The 27252-nt window shown below is 51.4% G+C and overlaps 11 protein-coding genes across 11 annotated transcripts; 5 read left to right on the forward strand and 6 right to left on the reverse strand.

The window, feature by feature from the left end:
• Positions 1-763: 763 nt before the first annotated feature.
• Positions 764-3886, reverse strand: BDW74DRAFT_181045 (uncharacterized protein; the record flags this gene model as incomplete). The annotated part of the gene is made up of 1 exon (XM_073729902.1): positions 764-3886. One exon carries the CDS (start codon positions 3884-3886, stop codon positions 764-766), a length of 3123 nt encoding a protein of 1040 aa, XP_073580922.1.
• An 833-nt stretch (positions 3887-4719) lies between these two features.
• On the reverse strand, positions 4720-5986 carry BDW74DRAFT_158773 (uncharacterized protein). The gene has a single exon (XM_073725364.1). The coding sequence runs from the start codon at positions 5979-5981 to the stop codon at positions 4824-4826; it is 1158 nt and encodes a 385-aa protein (XP_073580923.1). The 5' UTR covers positions 5982-5986; the 3' UTR covers positions 4720-4823.
• An 834-nt stretch (positions 5987-6820) lies between these two features.
• Positions 6821-8386, reverse strand: BDW74DRAFT_158775 (uncharacterized protein). The gene is made up of 5 exons (XM_073725365.1): positions 8223-8386; positions 8063-8149; positions 7923-8003; positions 7271-7847; positions 6821-7204 (listed from the first exon to the last, which is right to left on the reverse strand). Exons 1-5 carry the CDS (start codon positions 8345-8347, stop codon positions 6914-6916), a joined length of 1161 nt encoding a protein of 386 aa, XP_073580924.1. The 5' UTR covers positions 8348-8386; the 3' UTR covers positions 6821-6913.
• Positions 8387-9601: 1215 nt separating this feature from the next.
• Positions 9602-10255, reverse strand: BDW74DRAFT_181048 (uncharacterized protein; the record flags this gene model as incomplete). Its single annotated transcript, XM_073729903.1, has 2 exons — positions 9602-9814; positions 9890-10255. The coding sequence occupies 2 exons, from the start codon at positions 10253-10255 to the stop codon at positions 9602-9604; spliced, it is 579 nt and encodes a 192-aa protein (XP_073580925.1).
• Positions 10256-11729: 1474 nt separating this feature from the next.
• On the reverse strand, positions 11730-13981 carry BDW74DRAFT_181049 (uncharacterized protein; the record flags this gene model as incomplete). Its single annotated transcript, XM_073729904.1, has 6 exons — positions 11730-12125; positions 12378-12464; positions 12520-12705; positions 13404-13541; positions 13652-13810; positions 13886-13981. The coding sequence occupies 6 exons, from the start codon at positions 13979-13981 to the stop codon at positions 11730-11732; spliced, it is 1062 nt and encodes a 353-aa protein (XP_073580926.1).
• A 1049-nt stretch (positions 13982-15030) lies between these two features.
• Positions 15031-16966, forward strand: BDW74DRAFT_186960 (MmgE/PrpD family protein; the record flags this gene model as incomplete). The annotated part of the gene is made up of 4 exons (XM_073731358.1): positions 15031-15498; positions 15563-15700; positions 15767-16545; positions 16602-16966. 4 exons carry the CDS (start codon positions 15031-15033, stop codon positions 16735-16737), a joined length of 1521 nt encoding a protein of 506 aa, XP_073580927.1. The 3' UTR covers positions 16738-16966.
• Positions 16967-17441: 475 nt separating this feature from the next.
• BDW74DRAFT_158781 (GIY-YIG nuclease family protein) lies at positions 17442-19196 on the forward strand (the record flags this gene model as incomplete). Its single annotated transcript, XM_073725366.1, has 1 exon — positions 17442-19196. A coding segment is annotated over one exon (1663 nt), but the record flags the coding sequence as incomplete, so codon positions are not given.
• A 695-nt stretch (positions 19197-19891) lies between these two features.
• Positions 19892-21184, forward strand: BDW74DRAFT_65635 (serine/threonine-protein kinase). Its single transcript, XM_073733380.1, has 3 exons — positions 19892-20253; positions 20323-20532; positions 20580-21184. The coding sequence occupies exons 1-3, from the start codon at positions 19954-19956 to the stop codon at positions 21039-21041; spliced, it is 972 nt and encodes a 323-aa protein (XP_073580929.1). The 5' UTR covers positions 19892-19953; the 3' UTR covers positions 21042-21184.
• Positions 21185-21492: 308 nt separating this feature from the next.
• BDW74DRAFT_169686 (P-loop containing nucleoside triphosphate hydrolase protein) lies at positions 21493-22579 on the forward strand (the record flags this gene model as incomplete). Its single annotated transcript, XM_073727035.1, has 5 exons — positions 21493-21599; positions 21709-21736; positions 21868-22065; positions 22174-22284; positions 22400-22579. The coding sequence occupies 5 exons, from the start codon at positions 21493-21495 to the stop codon at positions 22577-22579; spliced, it is 624 nt and encodes a 207-aa protein (XP_073580930.1).
• Positions 22580-23142: 563 nt separating this feature from the next.
• BDW74DRAFT_158797 (GNAT family N-acetyltransferase) lies at positions 23143-24257 on the forward strand. The gene has a single exon (XM_073725367.1). The coding sequence runs from the start codon at positions 23218-23220 to the stop codon at positions 23797-23799; it is 582 nt and encodes a 193-aa protein (XP_073580931.1). The 5' UTR covers positions 23143-23217; the 3' UTR covers positions 23800-24257.
• Positions 24258-25228: 971 nt separating this feature from the next.
• Positions 25229-27110, reverse strand: BDW74DRAFT_158798 (glycosyltransferase family 32 protein). Its single transcript, XM_073725368.1, has 3 exons — positions 26541-27110; positions 26099-26481; positions 25229-26046 (listed from the first exon to the last, which is right to left on the reverse strand). Exons 1-3 carry the CDS (start codon positions 26707-26709, stop codon positions 25342-25344), a joined length of 1257 nt encoding a protein of 418 aa, XP_073580932.1. The 5' UTR covers positions 26710-27110; the 3' UTR covers positions 25229-25341.
• Positions 27111-27252: the final 142 nt, after the last annotated feature.

Below are 27252 nucleotides of genomic sequence, written 5' to 3' on the forward strand. Positions count from 1 at the left end.
TGTTCTTATATTCGAGTTTGCCGCCGTGCTCACTTTTGGTGGCGCCCGTATTGACTCCAGGATGTTGATTGGTTGGTCAGTCCGCAACGCGCATGGGGGGATGCAGCGGAAATATCGTCGAATCAATCACTGCAGTTCATACTCCGGTCTAGGATAGCGACAATTTTAGATAGACCGAGAACTTACGGGAGTTAAAAGTGAGGAGGCTCAAAGCTTGGCCATCGATGGGCCCTATAATGAAGGCTAGTACTGGGCGAATTATGATGTTTGATGCGAAGGTTGAGAGATAGAAGTCATGTTTATGTTCTACCTGCGACTGCTGAGCCAGCCTAAAGAAGGTAAGCGCATTGTCTGCTTAGCGACCTTAGTTATCTCAGCAGGAGCGATAACCTCGTAGTACAACGGACACAGCCAAAACAGATTCTGACTACTCCGTACACACCCTCCTAGGTAGGCCTTGATCAATATCTTTTACTGCTAAAGTATCAGTTACGCCATGTTACTCTACTTAAGGTTCTTTGAATTTAACGCCATTCGTAATTACATATGGTAGTTCGTTTCGTAGATAGTACCTACATATAGATAGTCCCAGCCCAGCTGAAGACGGAGTATCAGGATCACAAACTTTCGTTTCTTCACCATGTCTTATTTTATTGTTTGTTCTCTTTTTTCTTTTGTTGGTTTGTTCCTTTATTTATCAGTTTCTTGTTTATTTTTAATCTTCAAACCATCACACCCATCATCCCCCAAGTAGATAACCCCCCTAATCCCTCTTCAACCACCCCCCACACCTCCACGGCCACGAACAAGATTCCTTAAACAACGGTCCCCTCTGAGGCCGAGTTCCAAGCCTCGGACGCGGCAGCGCCGCAAGCTCAGTTCTAGGCCCCCGCCGAACCGGAATCTCCTGAGGGGCATCCTCATCATCTGACGAGTCCGAGCTCCACACCGAGATCTCGCGGTATTCTTCTTTTGGCGGCGGGCGGACCTTGAGACCGAGTTTCTTCTTGATGCTGTCTTTTAGCGCGGGATGTTTTGCCTTAGTAGTGGTGGTTGTTGTTTTGGATGTCTCCTTGTTCTTTGATCTGGACTTGGATTTTGACTTGTTGCATAGCCCCCGGAGGGACTTGGAGGATTTGGCGGATTTGAGAGCTTTGGGCGTCTTGGGGCAGGTGAGGAGCCGGACATCGACTGTGTGTGGATGTGGGCTTGCGGCTAAGGTTGGGATTGTGGCTGCTTGGGGGATTGATGGGAGGGGACGAGATATGAGGGTTATCTCGTCACATGCGCCTGCATTGTTCTGCCTTTGCCTCTGCGTCTGGCCTTTCTGTCGGAAACCTTGGATGGAGCCTGAGATTTTGATGTGGACTGCAGGTGGTTGCTGGACGTGGATGCGTTCTTCGACTCTGATGGTTTCTTCGATTGGTTCCTCGATGGCTTCAAGTTGCTCGTCTGACGCCTTCATCTGCTCCTCGAGATAACTATCCAGCTCCTCAACGGAGGTCTGCAAGGCATCATGATCCCCGTAGAGCGTAGACGCCCCAACGGAAGTACGAAGTGAATCTTGCACTGAAGTCTGAAGATGGTCCAGGCCAACCGAACCCTCATCCGCAAAATCCTCACCATCCCCAAACCCAAACACAAAACTCAAATACGGATTCCGGACAATCTCCTGCCACGCCCTGTTTGGCAGCGGCCAATTCAGCTCATTCGCATACCGCATCTCATACTGGCTGTTCTGGCTATTCTGGCTGAGGCGGCTGGTCTTGCTCTCTTGGAGCTGCAAATGCACACCGAAGTCGCAGGGGATATTCACCATGACTTCAATCAGCGAGAACCCGCGGCCGGATGAGGTCCTCCCGTCAGAAATGACGTGCTTCAGCTGGCCCCATGTTGCGACCTTTCGCGTGATGACGGGGTAGATGGGATCGCGCTTTGGTGCGCCGGCAGATAGGATGCCGTCGAGGATCTCCAGTGTGCAGGAGGAGGTTGAGCTTTGGGCTTGGGTGGTGTTTTGCGCTAGTAGGATTGGTTGCCTGATGCTGGATGATGTGTCATGGATTGAGGCTTCGCGGTTGTTCTTTTTGTTAGTTTCCTCTGTGTTGGCTGGCCCAGGAAGTCTTGGGGATAGAAGGCCCTCGACGTTTAAAGAGTTCGCATTCGAGTTTGCCTTCGTGGGGTTTAGGAGGAAGATCACGGCATTCAGCTTGTTTCGGAAGATGGCACGCAATGCCGTTGAAGTCTTCTGGAAAGACCGAGTATCAATGAAGAGGATGGTACGGCTGCGTGGCTTTTCGCCGCAGTTCTGGCTGTATCGATCTCTCGACGCTCGGGAGACGCCGACAGACGCCGCAAGACCGCATTTGGTAGGGGTGGTAATGATATTCGTATTCGCTGGTAGAATGAGATCCTTTGCACCGGCGAGCACATTCTTCGTGTTTGCAGATATACTAGTAAGAGACCCAGACCCAGACCCAAACCTGCTGATACCCGTACCGGTAGCCTCCGTGAGTACAACATCATTCTCTTTGAGAAAGTGCGAGATCTCGAGCCAGAACGTGTCCCCGTCAATCAAGGCATCCGGACAAAGCGGGATCTGTGCCTTGAACCGGTCCTCGGAGTTTGCGAACTGTGGCATGGGGTGTGGATAGAGGAGGATATGATGACGGGACTCAGTGAGCTGCTCTAGCACGCCCTTCAGGATATTCTTTGTATTCGGCGGCTCGCAGCTTGTCCGTACTGATGGGTCCCCAGGGAGTCGAATACGCCGCCTGGTAATATCAAGCGTTCGCCGGGGATCAGGGCCAGCAAGGCACGGCAAGGGACTAGACTCAGCGCCAATAGAGGTCTCCGGCGCTCCAAATCGAATAATCAGGTTCGCCTCAGCGAGATACGACCGCGCAAACGCCCAGTCAATATTCCGTCTCGAAGCAACCATCATCTTCCCCTCCCCATCTGACCCAGGATAAATCCCAGAGAAACTAGGCAGCGTCTCATTAATACACCCCTTGCCAGCAGGCGTCGAGAAAGCCGGCCACCCCGACAACCTTACCAGTTCGCTCGCCTCATTGCGCAAATCAAACCGGCGCGTCATCGCATCAACAATGATGAGCGGCTTCGTCGCCTCCAGAATTATCCCCGAAATCTTCCGCACAAGCGACAGCTCATGATGCGGCCGGTTACAGCGCTCGTGCGTGCTAATCGGACGTTCGAGCGTGAAACAGTCGATTTTCATACTGAGTGTGTCGACGGGGACTTCGATGTAGACGGGCTGCGAGCGCCGGAGGCACATCTCCAGCACGCGGTCGATGTCCTTTGCGGCGGCGCAGCGGAACAAGAGTTTTGCTTGTGCTGCCGTAATGGGTTTGTAGGCTTCTGCGAAGCGCTGGGGGTTGGAGGTTGGTTCGAGGTCTGAGTCGAAGGCTTCTTCGTCATCTTCTTCGAGAGGGCTGTCGTCATACTCACTGATGCTGGATATGGAGCGCGTGCACCATGTGTCAGGGCGTGGTAGCGGACTTGTAGGGCCAGGCGTCTTCATCGGCGTTGTGATGGTAGGTACACCCGCAATGAGTATGAGAGGGACATTATCCGCAAAAGAGCGGTATATAGCCGGTAAAGCTGCAGGCTCGCCGTAACTATATGAGGTAATGAGTGCTGAGACACCGCGGACTCGGGCGTAGGCGTCGGCTGCATATGCGGCGTTTAGCTCCGTGGTGCTTTCGACGAAGCGCAGACCTGCTGGCTTAATGAATTCCAGCATTGGGATATTGAAGTCGCCCGGGACGCCGTGGAGGGTGTGGATTTCCAGCTGGCTGAGCCGGGTGAAGAGGTATGCTGCTAGGGTTGTTTGGAGGGGGCGAGATTTTGACACGGTTGGGTTATCCATGTTGGAAGAGGTAGGGTTGAGGGTCGGTTCATGGAAGGGAATGGGAGGGTTGAGAAGGTTGGGTGGAGATACGGCATCTTGATGAAGTTTGTAAGACAGGAAGGAATTATATAGTCGAGGTGAGGAGTGCTGGAGTTAAGGTGAGCTGTAGTGAACGTGGAGGAATGGTCGCTGCAGTGAATGAAGCCTCAAGGCATCAAGAGTATAGAACTAAATTGACCAATCAGAGGCCAGCATTGCTTGGCCAGAACTGTGGTTCAGTTACACGTTAAGAGAGTTATAAAGTGAAATATAAAGTGAATGAGCTAGGTGCATTCTGGAGCGGGAGAGTGTTTCAATGACCACCGGACTCCTCACGAAGCTCCAGGAAAGAGCCTTGTGTCGAGAACATCACTTAAGGCTTCGAGTTGAGGTTCGAGCAAGTCTACAAACTCAGCCAAAGAAAATATTTGATACGGGCAGCCCAGAATGCTCGGAAGAACGGTTGCTAAGATGCCTGGAACGCCAGATACATCATCCCCTTCGATCAGTCCGTCTCATCTCCATCGAAATGGTGCAAACAGGTACAACAGAACGTGCTCTAGAAGGCGCCAGCGGCGAGTAGAGCAGATTAAACTATCCGAGGTATACTCGTCGTACTCGGAAAGATGGCCCGACCGGTGAGGTAAACGATGCATACTTCTACACTATAAAGCATCATACCTAGTGCTATCATGGAGTTTTCAGCTCCCTTCTCCTCCATGCCTACTGCACCAGCTACTCTTGCAAACCATGGAGTGCCTTGCCACTTCTCAAGGGGCGCTGGGTGAGATTGATGGGCTACCAGACTCAGTAAAACAGTTCCAATCTAAATAGAAGAGAAAGACATATAAGCAAACTCCTATCCAACCCTAGTTCATTATCTATGACTAACATCCCATCTACAATGCCTAGATTCTTACTCTTTCGGACAAATAGCCTTGGGCTTCTCAACCCAATCAAACGTCCCTAGGTTGTTAATCATCCAGCAATCCCCGGGGTTATCCGCCCCCCTCGACTTCTCCCCAGAGAACAACGTCCCACTCAAAAAAGAATGAGGAAATCCAAAATCAAACTCATACGCATCATCAACCTGCGCCATCTCCTCTTCTGTCAAGGTAACCCCAATACCCGAAATACTCCCCTCGATATGCGAGACCTTCCGCGCCCCCACAATCGGAAACACATACGGCGCTTTGTCCATAACATACGCCAGCGCAACATGAAGCAGGTCAACACCTTTCTTCTTCGCGATCCCTTCCAGAACCCGCGAAACATCCTTATCCCGCTGGGACGTGGCAATGAAGTTGCGTCCGTCATTGTGCTTCTCGCGCTGTTTGAAGCCGTCCTCCGTCTGGAAACGGCCTTGGTTCAGCACGCCGTACGGGCACAATCCCATGCCTTCATCCCGACACATGGGGATGATATCGCGCTCGAAGTCACGCATCGTCGCGTTCCACATACCTTGGTACACGACAAACTGACGTAGCCCCTTCTGCCGTGCATACTCATTCGCCTTGGAGACAACCCACGCCGGTGTATCCGAGATACCAAGGTACAGCACCTTTCCGCACGAAACAAGATCATTAAGCGCGTGCATGAGTTCAGGAATGGTGGTGCTATAATCCCACCAGTGGACATAATACAAATCCACATACGTGGTCCTAAGGCGTTTAAGGCTAGCATCAAGCGCAAGTTTCATGCTCTTGATATTATTCCCGCCGTAGTTAGATTGCAGTTTCGTGGGGACATGCGTCTGCCAGGGTGTTGTGAACTTGGTTGCAAGAACGATCTCGTCTCTGTTGCCGCGGGACTCCATCCACTCGCCCAGCCATTCTTCGGACTGGCCCTCGCGGTAGGCATTTGCGGTGTCGATGAAGTTTCCGCCATTTTTGTAGAATGTGTCTAGGATGGCGAGGGCGTCGTCCTTTGTGCAGTGCCCGTAGCGCTCGCTGTGCGCTGTGCCAAAGGTCATTGCACCTAGGCATAGGGGGGAGACGCGGATCCCGGCTGAGGGGGAGAGTTGGCGGTGCCGGGCGAGGAGGGTGGAGGGGGGTGGGTGCATTTTGAAAGACATGCTGCTCGTAATGTGGAAATCTTGTGATGACGTTAGAAAGTTTAAGAGGATTGCTTGTTCGGCTGGAGATTTCTACTGCTCGTTGCCAGGTATATATACCGTCGTCCGGACGTCGATTGATTATCATATGACGTCTACTTATACCAAGCATAGTGAACGTTAAGATCCTCGGAGCTACAATGACCCTAAATGTCAGCAATTAGTGCCAGATAAGGTCCAGATCGGCCCAGATGCCGAGCATGCTAAATGCTGACGCCCTAATGCCGGGCGGGTCCATGATGAGTCTTCCAGGGTTAAGCGTTGACTGGACCCTTGGCGGACCAAACCTGTTTCCGATCACTGGCCTCTGTTATCGATAGCTAAACAGGATTCCGGGAACTTTGCCTCGCGGGCTGGCTACTTTAACCAGGTTGGGGTACAATTTGATCGCTTACGATAACGATGCTCCCAGGGGCGATGCTCGGGCCACTCCAGATTTTATACCTCCGGTAAGGTAGGTAGTGTACCACCGAGCGGGACCGCCCGTAATTGAAGTCGTACCTACCTAGGTAGTTTTACACTTATATACTTTCATTTGATAGAATAGCAATGGCAGCTACGTAAAGAGAAACCACATTTTCCTGCAGCAGGCAAACTCATTAAGTAACCCTCATGTGCTCATCAGAAATCATCATCACAAGAAACCAATGTTGGCCAAGAGCTATCTCTCAGCAATGAAACCATACTTCCATCAGCATTGCCCCTATGTATCCCTAAATCAAAAGGCTCATTGCTATCAAAGTAGACCATACCCTTTGAATTATACACACTCCAATATCACAGCAACAAAAACGAGATACCTGAGAACAGTGATCAATGCCATTTAATATTTCTGACTAAAGCAATCTACCAAACTACCTAGCTCATCAACGGCATCTCGCCGTGCAAGGGCTCTAGTTCTCCCCCTCGCGATGCCTCACAGGCCCCGGCTGCGGCGGCGCATCAATGAGCGCCGAAGCCTGTGTAAGCCAGACATCCGCCGCCGTATTGCGACCCGTAAACTCCCTAAAGATAAAGTTCATTGGGAAGCCGACGTCGAACTCGGTCGCGCCATCAATCTCATCCATATCCTTGTCGTCGAGCCGGATGCTCAGCGCCTCGATGTTCGCCTTCAGGTGCTCGACCTTGCGCTGCCCGATGATTGGGAAGACGTTGGGGGTTTTGTGCATTACGTAGGCGAGGGCCTCCACGCAAACAAACTAGTTAGCATCAACGTTCTCCTGGAGAAGGGGTTGGGGATGGGGGCTTACAATTGCGTGGAGGTTCGACTTTTTCCTCTCAGCGACCTTCTCCAACGCCTCCGAAATCCTCACATCACTCTCGCTCATCTCGGCACCACGCCCAGACGCACCCGCCTCCTTACTCTTCGCCTCGCGGGCTTCCTTGCCCTTAAACTTACCCCCACCAAGCGGCGCCCACGGCGCAATGCCCATCCCCTGGTCACGACACATGGGCACAATCTCCCTCTCCATATCTCTGTATGCGGCGTTCCACTTCCCCTGGTACACGGAGAACGGCTTAAGGCCATGCGCACGCGCGTAGTCGTTCGCCTTGACGACGACCCAGGCGGGGGTATCGGATACACCCAGGTAGAGGACTTTGCCCGAGGTCACGAGGGAGTTGAGCCCGTGCATTACTTCTTCGACGCTGGTGGTAAAGTCCCACCAGTGCAGGTAGAGGACGTCGATGTAGTCTGTTTGCAGCTTGCGCAGGGAGTTGTTGACGCTGATTGTCATGGATTTGAAGCTGTTGCCGACGAAGTTGCTTTGGAGGGGTTCAGTGGAGCGGTGGGAGGAGCGGTAGCCGGTTGTGTATTTTGTTGCGATTCTACTCACATTCGTTGATTAGATGGGGGTTCAAAGATTGTTTGAGGGGTGGAAAGGTGAGGGGGTAAATGCGTACACCATCTGGTCGCGGTTGCCGCGCTTCTGCATCCACTCGCCGATCCATTTCTCGCTTTCTTCTTGCTGGTAATTGTTTGCACTGTTAAATGGCATTATTAATTTCTGTAGTAGAGATGAAGAAAGGAAGAAGAGGCGTACGTGTCAATGAAGTTACCGCCAGCCTCGTAGAAGGCGTCGAGGAGGGCAAAGGTCTGGTCCTTGTTGCACTCGCCCATGAACTCCTTCCTGTTATTCAAGAAAAGTTAGCATTGGCTAATTTAGAAGGAAGCCAGCGCAGTAAGGTCGAAGTGCGACATACCAAGCATCACCAAAGTTCATAGCTCCCAGGCATAGCGGGGAGACCTTGACACCAGCCGAAGGGGAGAGGACACGGTGGTAGCCAAGGAGAGTCGGCGGTTTCGGGGCGGGAGCGAAGATAGACATTTTTACAGGTTCGCGTGCAGTAACTTGTAGTATTAGAAATTGGGCGACTTTGGCAACAGAGTCTTGGGAAATCGCTCCCTTTTAACCTCGAAAGGGAACCCCATGGGTCCGCCTGGACCAAGGACCATCGGACCACCGTGGCACATCTGCAACACTGCGGAGGTCCCGGATACAATGACGACGAGGACCCCGAGCTGCAACTGGCTGGCCGCTGACAGCTTGGGGATAAGCAGTACTGCTGAAGAGGGGTCATCGGCCCACACTAGCTCCGGCCATTGAGGGGAGTAGATGAGCGTTTATCCCCACGCGTGCGACAAGAAAGCGATTGTCAGTGGCAGACCATGTGGATGAAGGTTGCAGTGCATTGTAGTCCTATTGGACGATTGCACCAAGCTGCTTACTGTGGGGACGGAGTTTATACAGCGGACATAAGGAGAAGTCATCAATGGAGCACAAGTCATTATGATGTAAGTGTAACCACACCTCAGCTCCATTGTGCACAATTTTATGCTCTCTTGAGAATCTGACCACTACTATGGTACCATATTCTTCCCGCATTCTGGCCCCTCCTCAGCTTCTCTACAGCTTCAGGTAACCTCTGCCGAATGAACCGCGCAAATCTGCCTTAACAGCGCTCGTCTCGCTAGATCCAGCGCCAGGGTAACATCAATCCCACTTTCCACCACCGTCCCTTTTACTGTGATCTTCATAAAATCAAAGTTCCCAGGTCTGCGCCAACAAAGGTAGAGCCCTTCGGTGCACGGCCAAGACACATAAATGATACTTCCAATGCGTTTTCCGATCAATGGGAGAGCCATCTTGTAAGCCGCCGGCGCGGTGACATAGACCCCATGCACTCGGACTCCATCCGTAAACCCGATAACAACTTCTGCTGCATCGGGAATATCCCTGAAATTAACAAACACCTCTGCACCCTTCAGTGCCTTTTGTACCAACAACAGTCGGCCTTGACTGGCTTAAATCATCTCTCGAGAAGGGTGCGACACATCGGCGCAGCACTACACGTAATCGGCGCCGCGATCTCAGCCGGTACACCCTCATGAACGGGCTGAGATATATCGCGCGGGCGAGGTGATGTATTGCTGATATGTACCTTATCTTGGGGAGCATGAGAATGAATTCATCTCGTATCAGAGTACGTACAATACCATCAACACTCTATATCCCCATCCCTACCTAGCGTTCAGCATCCCAATAGCGTAGATCTCTTTTCCTTCCATCTCCTTGACGACATCAAACCACAATATCATCCGCAGTATAATCAACAGGAACAAACACAAGCCCCAGAACCGCCCCAAAATCCGTCCCATTGCCCGTCAACTGAATCGTATCATCGGCATAGCTCCCCGAAACCGGATACCAGCTCGGACCAGAGTCAAACTCCTCTTCGACCTCGTAATCTTCATTGAACGTGCTTGTCGTGCAGGTCAGGAAGGTTGAGGGGACCTAGCGCACACAGCCTCTATTAGCAACAGCTTTCTTTTAAGGTAAGTTTGACTGGTAAGTAAATCAGGGACTTACACCCTCACTATTCTCGCCAATCTCCGTACACCGCGTAACTTCATAATCAGACGGCTCCTCGATACTCAGAATCCGGCCATCGGGAAGAATGCGCAAGAAATCGCCGTCCTCGGTGCTGATGAAGCCGTCCGAATTCTCGAGGGTGACGCAGGACGGAGGGTCGCTGAAGTCGAGGCGGCCCGTGGCATCCAGACAGCCGGCTGCGGTGGCATCAGGGTAGGAGGACCAGTCGTCCTGGGCGTAGGCTTGGATTGTACCGGTAGTGGAGGGGGTGGGCTCAGGGTCGGGGTCGGTGTCGTCTTGGGAGAGGACGGGAGAGGCGAAGCAGATGCTGAGGCTGAGAGCGAGGGTGGAGAGGAGCTTCATTTTTTATGTGTTCTTTGTGAAAACTTGGGACAACTGGGATGATAGGTGAGTAAACCGTAGGTAGGTATATGACTGACTATGGTACCTACCTAAGGTAGGCTTTTGAGTGAGACGGGAGAACCATGGCTTTATTTACCCCTCGACACTCAAGTGACGTCTGAATTCCCTTGCGGAGTATCTAAACCCCGTCTGTGCTAGGCATGAGGTAATGGGAAGCAGGATCGCCAGATCTGCTGGTTTTGCTTCTTCTGACGTCTTATATTCGGGCAGGTTGGACCACTAAGGTCGACCCTTCTAGTGCCCGGTGTAATTTGCGTGTAACCTGGCAAGGAATTACATTGTGATATTGAAGTTTCATGCAAAGGTCGATTACAATTTACCTACAGGGGTCTTTTTGTTAGTAGATCATTGAGTATTGCCTGTGATCTGCGATGATGAGATGCATCTCAAAGTTGCCTCCTGCGGATTGACCAGTAACAGCGTACAGTAGTCGGATGAATGATAGGCGATCATACTAAGGTAAATTGAATTGACAACCGCAACTGTGGTCAGATCATCGCTTACCCTAGGTATGGTGTAACTCCCAGTCAGAGGTTTCTATTACTTTTATTGCCTGCTGATGACTGCAAGGTCGAGGATTATCGTTCTCAACTAGAGTCGGTCTCTTACAGGTGCATCCTCTGACGATGTTCTCTATCCATGGCCGTAAGTCTTTTGCTGTTTAATATCAGAACAACGAAAAGTCCGTTCAGTCCTCCTCTGTATGTAATCTATCAAGCAGCCAAGCTACAACTATTAGTGACCCATGGCCGCAGAAGCACTTTCTGCTACATGTTAGAAGTTAGAATCTAGTATGACCGGGTCATTGTGGTATTCATATCCCCGGAGTAAGGGTGGAATTTTAGCTTGGATATTGGAAGATCAGAGCTTATTTCCAGGCATCATGAAATAGTATGATTAGTAAGATAAGGGAGCTTTGCAGAGAAGGGTTTGATTGGAGATAAGAACATTTTCTTTTCGTGTAGTGTATGGTACCATAGCTAGCGAAGCCAGGTAGATCCGCAGACAACTCAACAGAATCATCATGTGTCGTCTAGAGCTAAGCTACAGAAACAAATAACGGGAAACATGATTTGGGATACCAGGCTTGGTGAGGTCAAGTCAAAGAAACACCAGCACCTGGTCGGCAGGGGTACCATAGGAACCGCAGCTGAACGATGAGTTGCTCAACCTGATCTGAGCCACCTCGTCCATAAGGAAAGGAAACAAAACAACAACAAAGGGAATAGGAAAATCTTGCATCGAAATGAAGATGGCTTCTAACGTTGACTGACATCTACCTTACTTTCTCGCAAATGCAACAAGACAAGGAAGAAGAAGTTGATCAAGCACGGGCATACTCAACTTCTCCCTCCATGGTCTGACCCTCCATTGCCTCGCACTCCGAGTCCCAGTTGAACATGAACATAGCAGTCTAGTCAACGGGTTGACCTCGAAAAGGCCCGTCGACAATCCCACCTTCACCTTTATCCTCTCCTTTCTCCTCATCTTCATCTTTATCGTCATCATCACCATCATCTTTCGTATCAATCAGATCTCCCATATTTTCCTGACCCGGAAGGCCAACAAGCGGCTCCCCACACTGTCCACTAACAGCGTAACAGCTCCAGTCCTTCTCGTCTTTATGCAGCCACGCGTGACACCCCCGATCATACATAAGAACGACACGGGCGTTCTCCGGGAGCAGCATGACTCCGCCGGTCCGATCGTACACAACCTGTTCCGGACTAGCCCAAAGACACTTTTTGAAGACCTTCTCCGCGGCGTCGGCGATAGGCGCGTAATATGTTTCCTTGCCATTGTTTGGACCCTGAACGGTAGGGTATCCGGGTCAGTGAGAGGTACAGTATGGTATACTAGAGGTGGTTTAGATATGGTAGCACCCTTTGAGGTATGGTAGCCAGTGAAAGGGACATGTGGGAAGAGGACCAGAAACAGAAACGGGAAGCAAGAGACAGACATACATCATTGCAATACCAGATTGCGGCGCCATCTAGACAGCTCACGCGGGCGCACTCCTCGGGCTTAAGCATGAAAAAGCGGTTGATTTGATCAGGGGAACATTGCCCTTGCCGCGGAGGAATTCGACTTGGCGCCAGTTGTCGTTGACAGAGCGCTGGTTCTGCATGGGGTAGCAGCCGATGGCCCCCTAATACTGTTAGTGCTGGTATACTCCAACGCCTCTGGGAATGAGGGAGAGATACGAAAGCTCTCTCGTAATTGTAATGCGGAGCAAGAACCACCAACAAAACGTTTAGGCAGAAGCGGATCGCAGCCCAGAGGAGCAGGAAGGCAAGGATAAGCAGGAAGGCGAGGATAAGCTTGGCAAGCTTCCAGGATGTCGCGAGATAGATGCGCCAGAAGTTCTCGAGGTTGAGCTCAGGCTGTTGCTAGTTCATTTAAATTGAGATTGGAGCTTGGAAGCTGGAGAGTGGTAAGCAAGGTAGAGGTAGGGGAGATGAGGTGAGCTGGGCGCGCAGGGAAGTTCCTGGCAGTTCCTTTAGTCGGTTGGGAGGCGGAAGGGACACTGAAGAGAGCTGGAGGAGACATTCAGTATAGTTGAGCTGGAATAGAGGATTTAATCCAGATGCTTAAGAGATTTTTTTGTTTTGTCTGTGCAGGAAGTGAATGAGCAGGTCAGGCTTGTAATGTGTTATGTTATGCCTTATGCACTGAGCACATTTTTTGTCTAAGACTCTAAATAAAGTCTTACAGAATCAAAGCCCAAGACATTTTCACTCACAATCTACTGACCTTCTGCAGTTAGTAATACTGTGTCTCTAGGCAAACACCAGTTCACGTCTTTCCTATGAGACTGCAGGTGGTAGAAAACCAGGTAGAAGGAACAGCACAACCTTGGTCTGCACAGTGAGATTTTATCAGACCAAGAGCTGTTGTTGGATCATAGCAATAGTTCCTATCCCTAAATCCTTCTCTCCCATCAATAAAATACACAGGCAGACCAAAAGAGATACACCAAATGTTGCACCTGCATAATCAGACCATCATGACGACGACTCCCCATGCAGCGCAATTAATCCTCCACCACCAAATTCCCCATACACTTATCATCCCTCGTAACAATCACACGAATCTTGGCTGGGTTAGTAAACACCCTTCCACCTGCATATATCAGGCCCCAGAAGTCCTCGTAGCACTCCGTGGCCACCCTCTCCGCGTCTGCGGCGATTTCCTTGTTTGAGATTCCGATGAGGTCGTTTTTCTTCTGCAAGACTGGATTAGCACTGATCGAAGGAATTCTCTCGCCAGTATTTAACACTATTGATCATATCCGGAAGCTAGAGTAGGTATGGGGAGAGTTGGCTGGAGACTTACATCATTGCACACCCACACCGCAGCACCTCCAATACAAACGGCACGGGCACAGGTCGACGGATCAAGAGAGACTATAGTGTCATTTTCTGGATTCTTGAGATTTCTTATCAGTGGGGCTGAGAGGACTTTGTACTCGTTCGGGTAGCAGTAGACGCTGCGCTAAATAGAAATGGTTTGTTAGAACAATGCCACGGATAGATGGGCCTTATGCGGGTTATTGGGAGGTTGACGTACGTAAGGAGGATCATGGAAGAAAATTGGAGCCTTTTGCACTGTACCACAGAGAGTTAGGCTGGCGAAGGAAAGGAAAATCAGAATCCGGCGAAGCATTTTGACGTTGATCAGCTCGCTTGCGGTTTGAATTGGTATAGTGGTTAGGTTTAGAGCTCCCCATGTGAGGACAAATAACTAGACAAAGATTTGGGAAAGGAATAGAAAGGAATGTTGGAGCTCTAGAGAAGGAAAACCCTTCAGGTCTCTTTATACATGGCCTCAAAGAAGTTCTGTAAACTATATTTCTCTTGGTGGTGAATGAGTTGTCAACCAAGCCTTGTATTATTCACTGTCGTACCATCAATGAATATGCTACAATATATCAGATTACCTTGCCACCCCGGATGTCCATTGTAAGTTCTCCTTAATTTGTTCCACCAATTTGTGGATTGATTTGAGGACTCATTAGGTAGGTTTGAACTAGCATAATGCCCTATGCTGGACTCCTAGAGATTGACACTTTGTTGAGGATTTAAGCCCCGAACTTCCGCGGCCTTTCACCAGTAGATTGGTGCTGCAGAAATCAAAGGAATTTAGCAGGGAAAAGAAAACAAATCAGTTTAATGGACGGTGATCCTGGCCTACCTATATGTCGAAAATGGGATGAAGCTGGACATGCTTCGATAGCCATGATGGGATCACTTTCACCTCTCCCATCAACCTGACCGAGATGTCTCTTTTTCTCCTTACTATTAAAATCAACTCAGAGCTCCGTCCCTCTCCCCAACACCATCCTGGGTCTAATGCTTTGGGAGAAATCTTGTGCTGATAGCTCAACTTAATCTTCAGTGCCATCAAGCGTCAGACTTGAAGCTCATGCTATTATCGAGACCATGTCGATCGTCAAGTAGCAGAGCCTCTCGAGCTCTGACTCAACGACAGCAAGCTCATTTTATAGTTACGATAGCAAGTAAAACAGCCAATCAACGTGCCCCATCCCGATGTCGGGGGATAGCCGGGGCCTGGGGCATAAAGCCTTTTCCCCGCATTCTGAGTAACCGCGGCTTCTCCTTCTCCGCTTACGCTTACCGAACACATCCCATCGTCTTCAACATCATCCAATCCCACTGTGTTATCGCATTGTAAGAGAAAACTAGCAGAAGAGAATGCCCATTGCTCAGTCAACACGATTCCCAGGCCGGCGAGTCTTAACCACGTCCTTCCGCCAAACCGCCCTCCTCCGGTCCTCAACCTCCATCTTCAACCGCCCTCACCACGCCGACACCAACACCAAACGAACAATGTCTTCTCAAGCCCAATCGCACCCAACCAGAACCCAAAACCTCATAAACTGGGCCAGCACCCTAAAATACACCGACCTCCCACCGCCCGTAATCGCCCGCACAAAAGATTTCTTCGCCGACACCCTCGCCTGCGCCGTCGCAGGCCGCTCACACATCGCCGTGACATCAATGCTCCAGTACTCGCAACACATGGGCCCAAAGGACGGAAACTGCGAGCTGATCGGGTTTCCCGATATCAAGACATCTCCTGCCTTCGCGGCGCTGGTGAATGGCGCCGCAGCGCATGTCGTTGAGCAGGATGATTTGCATAATAGTAGTATGATGCATCCGGTACATATACCCCTGTCCAATATCACGATACAATGTAAGTAGTGGAGTGTTAACGAAGGGCCAGGCAACAATAATCTACCCCACAGCCCTAGCCGTCGCTCAAGACGTCGGTGCAACAGGAAAAGAATTTATTACGGCGTGCGTGGTTGGGTACGAAGTGGCTTGTCGGGCGGGGGAGTATTTGGGGAGAGCGCACTACGAAGTATTTCCCCCTCTTCCTCTCCACCCCTTCTCTTCCTAGGTACAGTGAGTGTTGACGGGAGTGTAGAAATTCCATACAACATCCACAACCGGCATCCTCGGCGCCGCCGCAACAACCGCACACCTGCTAAGACTCTCTCCATCCCAGATGCTGTCAGCAATCGGGACAGCAGGGACACAAGCCTCAGGACTGTGGCAGTTCCTGCTCGACGCAACACACTCGAAACAAGTACACACCGGCCAAGCCTGTGCGGGTGGTGTGTTCTCCGCATACAATGCTAAATCTGGACTCCTGGGCACGGGTGATATCCTAGAAGGCGAGAGGGGGATGGGTGTAAGTCTGGGCAATTTAGTCGTCACGCCTGAAGCACTCGATCGCGAGCTAGGAAAGAAATGGTCTGTTCTGGAGTCAAGCTTCAAATGGCACGCGAGCTGTCGGCATACGCATCCAAGTGCTGATGCGCTCCTTGCGCTTATGGCCAACGAGGGGGTTGGATATAAAGATATCGAGAGCGTGACGGCGTACACGTACAAGGCTGCCCTTGATGTTCTGGGCTTAAGTGGGAAGGGGGAAACGGTGCACCAGAGTAAATTCAGCATGGGGTTCGTGCTGGCTGTTGCGGCGAAGAGGGGCAGTGCGGGACTTACGGATTTCACGGAGGAGGCATTGCATGATCCGGAGCTTAGGGAGTTCCAGGGGCGTGTAAAAATGGTGCTGGACGAGGAGATTGATGCGGCGTTTCCGGAACGGTGGCTGGGGAGGGTGGAAGTTGTGACGAAGGATGGGAGGGTGCTTAGTCGGACGGTGGATGTTGTTAAGGGGGATCCAGGGTGGACTTTGACGAGGTATGTTGTTCTCGTTCTCCCATTATTTCACGAGGATATTATTGACGTTGGTCTAGAAACGAGATTGAGAGCAAGGCTCTCGCGCTGGCTGAGTATGGGCATGTCAAAGATATGGATGCGTTCAAGGAGGCGATTCAGCGGATTTGGAAGTTGGAAGAGCAGCAGAAGATCGAGAATTTCTCGTTCGCATGAGCACACTTTCGGAGATACCACCCTTAAGATGCCTAGTTCTCCGGAAATCTGCTTCCAGGAGGCTGGGAGTACGGACGCTTCACCTACCATAGTATCGAGTGCGACCGTCTGACGCCTAGAGCTGGGTCTTCAGCATCCTTATTCCATATTACGGTACCGATGTAGCGGTCTATCTATTTTACCCCAGCCTCTTCTACTTAAGATACGAACGGCATAAAGATTGCTCTTATTCCGAATGACGCAAAGTAGGCTAAATAGCGTGAAATGAGACCATAATTCCGGTTATTCATCGGTGGCTGGGGCGCCTATATTGGAGACTAGACTAGCTGGAATGTGAGATAAGAGACCAACAGGCCACACTATCATCGCCCCGAACCAGTCCAGTTTGTTTATCTGGCGCACCTAGTCGTCGCGCGATGCTACTCTGATTATCTAACCGTTAGCACGATTGGACCAGCAAGACGGCCCAGCGCTAAAACATGGCATCAGCGACCGGGGTCTACGACACTGCAGGGATCCCGCACAGCCCCAGGCTCGACTAGGCACCACTCATTCTGTGCCGTCTGTGCCTTGCTGCGCCCTCCCAGTCACAATTGGACCTCGTTTCCTGGAATATTAAGCATGAGGGCCGGCCCGCGGGTCCATTGTGGCAATCTCTTTTCGCCAATAACCTACAGCGCCGATAGGTAAGTATACATAGAAACAATGGTATTGCCAGAAGATCTCCTCGCCACGCCTTCTACGTCTAGCCACGCGCCCTCGGCAACGTTATCCGATGTCGTCAGCACACCTGTTTCGCTGCAAGGTACTCCTGCGACCACCGGCGGACGAAATGACGATCCGCCCGAAACTCCCTCGCCCTGCGCGAGAAAGGTAGCTAGGCGAGTGCAGAATAATCGGCAGGAGAAGGGCTCGCCCAATGATCGGCTTATCCGGGAGATGCGGCGGAAAAGCAAGTCGCCTATCTTCGTTGCCGCGCTGGCAAAGGGGCTCGGTGGGGAGGCCTTTCTCGCGAACGAAGAGCCTGCGAATAAATCGGATGAGGGAGTCCATATCACCGTCGAAGCAATAGAGTCAGATGATGAAGATATGAATGAGCAGGATGGGAGAGAGGCGAGACCCATTATCATAGACACTGATTCGGATTGTGAGGTCGACGACAAGGACGAGGATAATGACGACAATGGCCACGACCGAGACAACCACAACGGCCACAATGGCTACGAAACCCCTCTTCCAAGCCCAGAAGACCCAGAGAAGCCGGATTCAGCGCCACTGCCACCCTTCACCCCCCAAACCCGTACAATCCACGCCATAGTCAGTGATATCCGCGAGGCGATGACGAAATCGTACCAGAAGAGCACAGGACAGGGGTACATCCTCTCTGATCGAAACAACCAAAGCCCCTTCTTCAAGATTGGAAAGTCAGGAGACGTCAAAAACCGCGAACAGAAACAGCGCCGGAAGTGCAAGCTGCCAACATGGAATTTTACTACGAAGCCGGCGCGAGCAATCCGTACGCCTATGCGTCTCGAGCGGTTGGCACAGGCGGAGCTGCAGAATTTCTCCTATGTGCCTAGTTGCTCGTGTGGAGTCGCGCATCGGGAGTACTTCTGGGGCGAGAAGGAGTTCGGTGTGGATGCCCTGACATTCTGGGCTGGGTGGCTGCGAGGGAAAGACGAAGACTCGGATCCGTTCGACTCGAATGACCAGTTGAAGCCGTTCTGGGTTGATCGCTTGGACCACTTTCAAGACCGTATAAACGACTATTTCAGATGCGATGCTCCTCGATGCGCGGAGAAGGATGAGGAAGCGCCCGCGTGCCAGGCGTGCCTTCGCGCCGGATGGAAGAAGTTCGCATCACCGACAGCAGCCGATGAACTGGACTATGCCTGTCGAACGAAGATTCCCTCCAAGGGCCTCCGGCAGATTTTTCGGTCCACCAACAGCATCACCGTCGTCAACCTGGTCGGCCAGACTGTAACGACCTGGAGCTTGATATTCGATCCCAGAGTCTGCCTCTATGTCGTCTCATTGAGGCTTCTAGGCGACTTCTTTGTTAATATTGCGTTAGCATTTGTCTGCGTTTCTGTGTTCATGCATCTTCAGCAAGAATATAGTGGCAGCTCGAACTTCGCTGTTGCTAGTACAAATGGGGGTCCGAGTTCAAATGCAGATCCCAGTCCAAGGTCTAGGAAAGCAGCGGGGAGGAAACGAGGACGAGGTAGTCTGAGTGCCGCCGAGACGGTGCCAATGGCTGTTGGTGTACAAAGGGGCGATGTTTCGATCGCTGAGGACATTGACGTCCCCGACGGCTTCCAACAGTTAGGGGCCAGTGGTGATCAGGATGAAGGAAGGAGCACCTAGCAAATTTGTAATTGTTCTTTTGTCTTGCTTCGCTGATACCCCATCTGTTCTGATGATATATAATAATGCCATGGGTCTTTATAGAAGCTGAACATTCCCAATGTTCAAAGAATGCACTTAGAATACAATTCAGGTGGGCCTGTGAGTGACGGTGCATTGTCAGAAGGGACTTGGGACATCTTTGACACCCTCACGTCTTTCTCACGCCAGCAGTGGAGGGGCAGGGTTGCCAAATAAGGAAGTAGCTACCGGATGCAGGTGCATGTTCACCACAGGGGACTTAGAGTTCTGCGGAGGACTGCACGACCTTGCTCCGACCAGCACTTCTAGCAGAAGTTGGAAAACAAAGATTTCCCTTCACTCCAAGGGACCCTGTAATGCAGCTCTATTCATCGGTCTTCGTGCTCCTGACACGGAGTTTCGTCCATCTCATTACCAACTCATTCAGCTTTGTCCTATACTACCATGAGACTACCTTGGCCGGGTACGCCAAAGGCACGACGGCCTTTGCTACCTCCGAGAAGCTTTGACAGGTCTCACGCCAGGACTGTCCTGCTAATTGGGCGCATTTCATGAGACACAACCACATTTGAACTCTCCAAGGACAGCCTCGAACACAACCACCAACACGAAGAAGACTAATCCCTGTTGGCTATCCCTCCTGCCAAGTCGGGGCGCAGTCTACCACCAATGGGAGAGCGCGAGGCTGTTCCCGGCCCGATAACTGGCGGGGTATGTTCAGCTGACACCTGGAGGCTCAGAGGCTTACCCCAAACCGCTCTTTTGCCTCCTATCGGCTGTATATCCACCTACCCAGGTAACAGGATCCGATAACTATTCTCCCAGGTCATGGTTCCGGAAATCGTTACCGACTCAAAACTGAGTGTCACCTTCCACGACGGCTACGTCTCTCATGAGGTGTTCGACTCTGATATAGGCGGTCGACGTCGGAAGAAGGAGGAACTCTGGCAGCGGCAAAGGTTCCTTGAACATGGAGGATTTGGGACGGTCTGGCTAGAGAAATGTACGAACGGTGCTAGTGAAAGCAAACTGCGTGCTGTCAAAAATGTCTCCAAGACGTCCTGTTCTGCCCCACCCATTGACTATACTCGCGAGCTGGAGGCGATCGCAAAGTTCTCACAGCGAAAGGTAAGCTGTTATCTCCTGCGAATCATGCTTGCGTACCATTGGACTCGGGATGACATGGGCGTAATCTAGTACGACGGGCTTTTTGTCAAATCGTATGGTTGGTTTGAAGGCGTTGACTCTGTCTTTATCACCATGGAATACTTCGAGCTCCGCGATCTCCAGAAGCACCTAGGGCAGCCACTGCCTGAAGCTGACGCCCAGCAAATAAGCTACCAAGTACTGGAAGGACTTGAGCATCTGCATGCCAACGGCTTCGCCCATCGCGACTTGAAGCCCGCGGTACGTCTGCCCCCGGCCTGGGGCTAAGTATTCGCTGACGCATCTAGAACATATTCGTGGTCCAAAAGCGGCCAAGGTGGTGGGTCAAGATCGGCGACTTTGGCATTAGCAAGCGCTTTCACGAAGACACGGCCTTTCGCACGGCGATCGGGACTGAGACGTATCTTGCGCCAGAAGTCCTTTTCCAGCGGTTCGGGGATAGCCAAGCATACACCTTCATGGTGGATATGTGGTCTCTCGGTGTGATGACGCACTACCTCTTAACCAGAAGCCTACCGTTCAAGTCATTCAGCGAGGTCTTTGCGTATACCCAAGATCACCGTTTCCCAACTGCGGATCTCCAATCTCATTGCGTTGGTTTGGAATGCCAGGATTTCATCAAGTTACTGCTGGCCGCGAAACCTAGTTCGAGGCTTTCGGCCGAGGATGCCCTAGAACATGATTGGATAAAAATGGAGCTAGAGGCGACATCGTCACTCACCACAGATAGTACTGGAGATGGTGAGTGATCCGCCGTTCATGCAGCCCTATTCCGACACAGCAAGCACACGCCATAGGCGCTTTGCAAGGACAAATTGCTATCCAGTCAAACGCTACTTCCTCATTGTCCTCTGGGAGATGGACTACCGTTATCCAGTCCGCACCGCGAGCACATGGAGTTGTTGAACAAGCCACACGCTTGCCAGAGGCCACACAAGCAGCCGTTATGCCTCATGAGCAAGAACAACTAGAGAAGCGACGAAAAGAGCAGAAAGCAGAGCTGGCGCTGAAGCAAAAAAAAAAGAGCTGGCGCTCATGCGAGTGTCGAGGCAACGGCAAGCAGAAAGGCAAGGGAAGGATCAAGAGCAGGAGGCAAAGCTACAACCAGAGCTAGATCAAGGAGATGTGCCTCCAACATCACCGCCAACGCAGCGAACGCTAGCGACACTGCAACAGCAACAAAAACCATCGGCGGGTACTATGTCGCGACACCAAGTACCGCGTCCACCACCCTTCTCAAAACCCGAAGTCCACCTGAAGATTGTCACTATTGGGAATACGTTCTGCGGCAAGACGTGTCTATTGACGTAAGCCCAGCGCGTCTGCAGCTATCCGTTGATGACTGGAACAAGTTATTGCATGCATCAATGTTCTTACCGGCAAGCTATCCAAAGACACTAACATTGCTTACAATAGGGCTTTTGTACAAGGAACAATGCCTAAGGTTAATCCAAACTATACCCATCCAGTTCCCCCAGCAATCAGAAGCCTTTTGGCTTTCTTCTTGCTCTACCTTTTCATACCTTAACCCTTTTTTCCCCTCCTATGTGCAAGAGCTAAAAGTCATCCTCGCAGGCCTACATCCCGACCACCTTCGACGTGCATACTGCAAACATGATGCTAGATGGCAAACACGTCGAGCTCATTCTCCCAGGAACAGCACACTACGGAAGCTTCGCTTCTTATCGTCCTGAATCCTACAGCAAGCCCCATGTCGTGCTCATCTGCTTTGAGATCGGCGAAGCGCCAGGCTGCCTGGCTGGCCTGAAAGGGGTAAACAGCCCATCACCCCGAGTTTCTTTTTTTCCTGATTGCTCCGAGTCAACTTGAGTGTCACACAACACAATATGTCCATGCATAGCTAACATCTGTTGTCGCAAGTGGATTCGCGAGGCTCACGAGTTCGCTCGGGGCCTCCCTATCATCCTAGTTGGGTGTAAGCAAGACCTCCGCGACAGCCCCAAAGGAGGAAACCTGATCTCTGAAGTGGAGGTGGGTTCTCTTCCAAGCTTTCTTACAATGGTTACTTGTCATATAAACACAGCGCTCTATGCAAATACTCTTATCTCCCGTCTCCCGTCTCTTTTATGCACCCCTCAAGTCGCAGTGGCTAAATGACTGGTTTCTTCAGGCTGAGGCTGTTGCAGGTGAGATCGGGGCATCACGGTACCTTGAATGTTCGGCGCGCACCGGGAAGGGTGTGCTAGAGGTGTTTGAAGTCGCTGCGCGTGTGGCGTTGATGCCGAAGCAAACGGGGTGGTGGCGCCGTATTCCAGGTCTTCGATAGCGGCTGCGGCGGCGATGCTTTTCCTATCTCTTCATAGTCCAACATGACAGGAATGTCAGCTTTGATTGATTGTCTCCTCTCCTGGGAGATGGCTGGGTAGGTGGGCAGGATACCCTAGGTATCATAGGTCGTCCGGTGAGGAACCCGGTTCCTAGGATAGTCTCAAAATAAATAAGAATAAGATCGTGGGGAACATTGGGATGTGAGTACAAAGTAGCGCTCATGAATTTGTACGAATTTCAAAGCACTGACATAGTTTAATTCTGTGGAGCAGACATCCAACCTGGGGCTTGGAAGCCTTCAACTGTCTCCATGTCGAGCTCCGTCTGCAACTCTCTACAGGCATACATTTCTCATCGTATATTTCAACAGCAACTATATCGTTTTGAAGCCCAAACCTACGATACTAAAATGGGCCAAAGCCCCCCCTGCAAGCACGCTCACGTGCCCATCAGCCCGTCTCCAACTCCGCTGCTTAGTGCTAGTCATCCCACCGTATGACTCAGTCAGTTCTAGACTCACCGTTTTCTTCTTCCTGACAATTGGCTTTTATCTCCATCTACCTATCTACCTCTGCATATCCCGTTTCCCGCGGTAGGAGTATACTTTTATCCCCTCGCGTATACTATACATTCAAGATGACCTCCCAGCCACGCAAAATAGACCCAGCTCCGATCCTCCACCTCCCCAATACAAAGACCCTCATCCGGCCCCTCGCCCCCACAGAATCCGACATCGAACACATGACAAAACACGCCAATAACCCGCTCATCGCGCAGTACATGCGCAATGCCTTTCCGCACCCGTACACAAATGAAGCAGCAATGAATTGGATAAACTTCACCCTTTCGCAGAATCCCATTTGTCATTTTGCGATCTGTGATGCTCATACCAATACCGCCATCGGTGCGATCGGTCTTAAGAGTCGAGACGATGTCCAGCATCGTACTATGGAGGTGGGGTATTGGATTGGTGAAGAGCTTTCGGGACGGGGGATTGGGAGTGAGGCGCTTAGGGAGTTTGTGAAGTGGGTTTTTGAGCAGGAGGAGTTTGAGAGGATTGTGCGGATTGACGCGGAGGTTTTTGAGGGGAATGAAAGCAGCAAGAAGGTGCTGGGCAAGGCTGGGTTCCAGTACGAGGGGAGACGAAGGAGCGCTGTTGAGAAGGGGGGGAAGGTGTTGGATACGTTTGTTTATGCGCTGTTGAGGGAGGATATTTGATTGAACCATGGATTGACGAGGGCTCTGTGGGCTGTTTGGGAAATTTATGCGCGTTCGACGGTTTGAGGAGCGGACGTTGGGAAATAAGTCAATCATTCTCCGTCTTAGCACCCTGCATATGCTGTAGATCTTGTGTAAAGAAGACGAACGCCGTGTAGCGGAAGAAGGACTTGGTCTTGGATACTTATGGTTACCAGTTGATGAGTGCAGGTCTCTCAATGAAGAGATGTTGAATTGGATGCCGGTTGTACTGTCTAGGTATGGGCATTCTAGCGTTAGATGATACAGTGCGGATATTTTTCATGCCTATATTCTTGCTCAAGTGTCCCAATATCACGGCAGAGAAACGACCTTTTCATTGCATACCTAGGTGCTGTATGGTACACTGTGCAAAGGAATGGCAGAAGATGGCATCAACCACCCAGCATCTGACAGTCAAAGGAATCGCCGGAGTAGATACCAACCCAATGGAAGAGAGCATCAAGGGCTTGGGGACTTACAACAATCTCGAGAAGAGCCCTCCAGCTAGAAAGGGTACCGTACCGGGTGTAATTCAGAAGAATCAAGAGCTTGAAGCTCTACCCCCTGCCGTATGCCAACCCTGGTAAAACCGGCGATCTTGTGTCCACTAGGGTATCTCCGGATCTCACAGATGACAGAGGAGTAAGCTTGATGGGAAGCATTGCAAAAAGGGTCTTGAAGTAGGGTTACGAATTAAACAGCCCCTGAGACTTAAAGCTCGGGCTCGAGCTCGGGCTCAACGCGCGCTTAGGAATGGCCAGGCAGCTAAACCTGTCTAAACATCAAGCAAGCCTGAGGCCAACGAACGCTTCTGCCTACTGAGGCCATCAATCGCCGTAGTAAGACATTAAATCAAGCTCCACCACTTTGCTTAGCTATTCTCCCCGGCGCGGTACAGGGTCCAGCTATGCTTGTCGAATAGCAAAGCATGAGCCAGGCCACCAGGGTACTAGTAGGTAGATACCTAGGGTAATCCATACTGCTTAGGGAAATTGAACATGAAAAGCTTGACCTATTAATGCTGGAGCCTAGAGTTGAGGCTGAGGCTAAGCGAGGACTAAGCTTCCTTCAAGAGGTGCGAGCCGCAGGCCCATCAATCAAGCTGGTGGGGGCGTAGATTCTTCCAATCAATAAGGCGGCGACGTTCTACTGCACTGTATTTGTACCGGCTGTTTATTCCACTTTGAACTTCGAGTCGGAGCACGGACTAGACTCTGGATATGGAAGGAGACCAAAATGGCTGGGGCCTGGGTGGCTTGGTGAATGTTAGAGCTCAAGCTGTCACAACGTAGCTGCCTGTCCTAAATTGAGCTTGGTAGATAGGGTATTCTGAGATCGCTTTTTTTTTTTTGCGTGCCTATGTAGGTACGACGTAAATGAATCAGATTTGAAAGTTGGTAGAATTTCTTTTTGATTCGTGCATCTAGCGTCCATCCATGACTAATTAATATCCTAGTAGTCTAATTAAACAGAGAGTCGGGTATGGGAAAAAAGAGAGTCGTAAACATAAGAGAGGCTAGATCAAAAGATCCAGCTCTCCCCATTCGAAACCTTCGACCAGTCTTTACACAGTCCAAACGCCGTGCGACAGAACTTGCCCATCTCCACGCGCAGACTCCAATGCCTCCAGGAGCCCTCAGCATGGTGGTACAATCTCGCCGACGGGTCCGTGATCGGCTTGGAGCCCATGTTCCGGAACCGTGCACTCCCCGGACTGAATCCTGTGATGGGAAGAACGAGCACATCATCAACAAGCTTTATCTTCCCGTCATCGTGTAATCCGGTCAATGCGTTCCAGCGCAGATCCGCCTTCCCGTCGAGATAGGTGCGCACGGAATCCGTGAACGCGATCGGGCCGGTCAGGTTCACGGGGTCGATCCAGTCGAGGCCCATGCCGTGCTGCTGCTGCTCGGATTCAGGGAGGAGTTGCTGGTCGCGTGCGACAAGGCGGATTGTTTCGCGGAGACGGTCGATGAAGATCTGGAGGACGGGGTGGTGCGGCGCGAATGCGAAGGCCCATTGCGTGAGCTGAACAGGGAAGAAGTAGCCCATGCGCCAGTAGGTGTCGGTATCAGGGTTGGTGTCTGCTTCAATTCCGACAATGGCGTTCACGGGCTGCGTTGAGTGGTAGAGCTTGCTGGTTTTGAAGTCCGTCCAGGGGATCAGGTCGGTTGGCGTCACCCATTCGGTGGGGGATTGCAGGGGCTCGGTGTCCATGTCGACGTACTGCGCCAGCTTGTTAGCATAGTATATGGAAAAGCGCAGAGAAAAAACATACAACACCCCCAATCCACTTGCAAACCAACACTCGAAAGACATCCGATCGCTCAACGGGACTCGGCAGGCCGTAAAATTCCGCCTCAAGCTCAGGCTCGAACTCGCGCATGAACTGCGCAACGCCGGCATCATCCCAGAAGAGGTACGGAATGTCTTCCTCCTCCACGACGTGCAGCCATTTCTCCACGCTCGCCTGGTATTTCGGTCGCCAAGTCTCAAAGCGCGTATCTTTCCAGGTTTGGTGGATGATTCTTGGAATGTTCGAGTGTGGCAGGTGGCCCGAGGGGTCGGTGCTCGAGCGGTTCAGGGCGAGTTGTGCTGCGGTAACGACGTCGTTTAGGGGGGTATTCGAGTCTTCGGTCCATGTTTGTGGTAAATGCCAGGCTGTTGCAGGCAGTTGGTTAGCTATCATTGTCGCATAAGATGTTAAGCCGAAAGCTTACCACCACCACTCCCTTTCCCACCCTCAATGTACTTTGCGATCAGTGGATATTGCGCCCGCGCATCAGTCACCGTTGGTCCATGAGTATGTCGCAATAATTGCCAGTTGACGAAGATTGTAACCAAGACCGCGACGGCTACTAGCCGCCGAAAGTGTCGAGGTAATAACATCTTGTCCGTCGAAGTCTGTCCCGCAGAGAAAAAGTTGAAAGGAGGATCAACAGGGAGATGGAGCTCTCAAGTACTCTGACCCTGGAAGGTCCGAAGCTCCAGTCCCTCATTGCACTTGACCCATTCACTCATCCCCTGGCTGTGCTGTTGTGAAATAATGCGCCTGGGCTAGCGGCCCCAGTGCGCGGCCAGTAACCGCATGGAGTAGGTGACTGGGGATCTCAGCATTCACTTTTTTAAAGCTTGCGAGGCATTCGGCCCCAACCTTGGCGCTAGAGGCTCTGTCGCAATTCAGGCGAGTACGTATGCGCATGCTCGACAGGGCATAGTGTCGTGGTAAAGGTCGAATCTGATTGGCGTACGCGGGCGATCCCTTCGGTTTCATGACTGTGAGAGTCGCGTCCTGCCTCAGAGCTGCCACAGGATGTTGGCTGTGTCTGATCTAGGCAGCATGATAACCAGCCAGAATTCTCCATGTCCCAACGGCCACGCAGAGTGACGTGTGCCACCAAGGAAGCGAGGCGCAATAACATTCTGAATGCA

This window comes from Aspergillus multicolor, assembly GCF_047715735.1.
Source record: "Aspergillus multicolor strain CBS 133.54 unplaced genomic scaffold BDW74scaffold_25, whole genome shotgun sequence".
NCBI lineage: Eukaryota > Fungi > Ascomycota > Eurotiomycetes > Eurotiales > Aspergillaceae > Aspergillus > Aspergillus multicolor.

What these genes read in the sequence shown, in the direction of transcription:
- BDW74DRAFT_158773 (XM_073725364.1), bottom strand. Translation starts at nt 5,981, where the DNA reads ATGTCTTTCAAAATGCACCCACCCCCCTCCACCCTCCTCGCCCGGCAC.
- BDW74DRAFT_158775 (XM_073725365.1), bottom strand. Translation starts at nt 8,347, where the DNA reads ATGTCTATCTTCGCTCCCGCCCCGAAACCGCCGACTCTCCTTGGCTAC. An exon ending in ATGAACTTTGGTGATGCTTG is followed by an intron (nt 8,150 to 8,222) that starts GTATGTCGCACT and finishes CTTGAATAACAG; the next exon opens with GAAGGAGTTCATGGGCGAGT. An exon ending in GGCGGTAACTTCATTGACAC is followed by an intron (nt 8,004 to 8,062) that starts GTACGCCTCTTC and finishes GCCATTTAACAG; the next exon opens with TGCAAACAATTACCAGCAAG.
- BDW74DRAFT_65635 (XM_073733380.1), top strand. Translation starts at nt 19,954, where the DNA reads ATGGTTCCGGAAATCGTTACCGACTCAAAACTGAGTGTCACCTTCCAC. An exon ending in CAAAGTTCTCACAGCGAAAG is followed by an intron (nt 20,254 to 20,322) that starts GTAAGCTGTTAT and finishes GGCGTAATCTAG; the next exon opens with TACGACGGGCTTTTTGTCAA. An exon ending in ATCGCGACTTGAAGCCCGCG is followed by an intron (nt 20,533 to 20,579) that starts GTACGTCTGCCC and finishes TGACGCATCTAG; the next exon opens with AACATATTCGTGGTCCAAAA.
- BDW74DRAFT_158797 (XM_073725367.1), top strand. Translation starts at nt 23,218, where the DNA reads ATGACCTCCCAGCCACGCAAAATAGACCCAGCTCCGATCCTCCACCTC.
- BDW74DRAFT_158798 (XM_073725368.1), bottom strand. Translation starts at nt 26,709, where the DNA reads ATGTTATTACCTCGACACTTTCGGCGGCTAGTAGCCGTCGCGGTCTTG. An exon ending in TGGGAAAGGGAGTGGTGGTG is followed by an intron (nt 26,482 to 26,540) that starts GTAAGCTTTCGG and finishes TGCCTGCAACAG; the next exon opens with CCTGGCATTTACCACAAACA. An exon ending in GCAAGTGGATTGGGGGTGTT is followed by an intron (nt 26,047 to 26,098) that starts GTATGTTTTTTC and finishes AAGCTGGCGCAG; the next exon opens with TACGTCGACATGGACACCGA.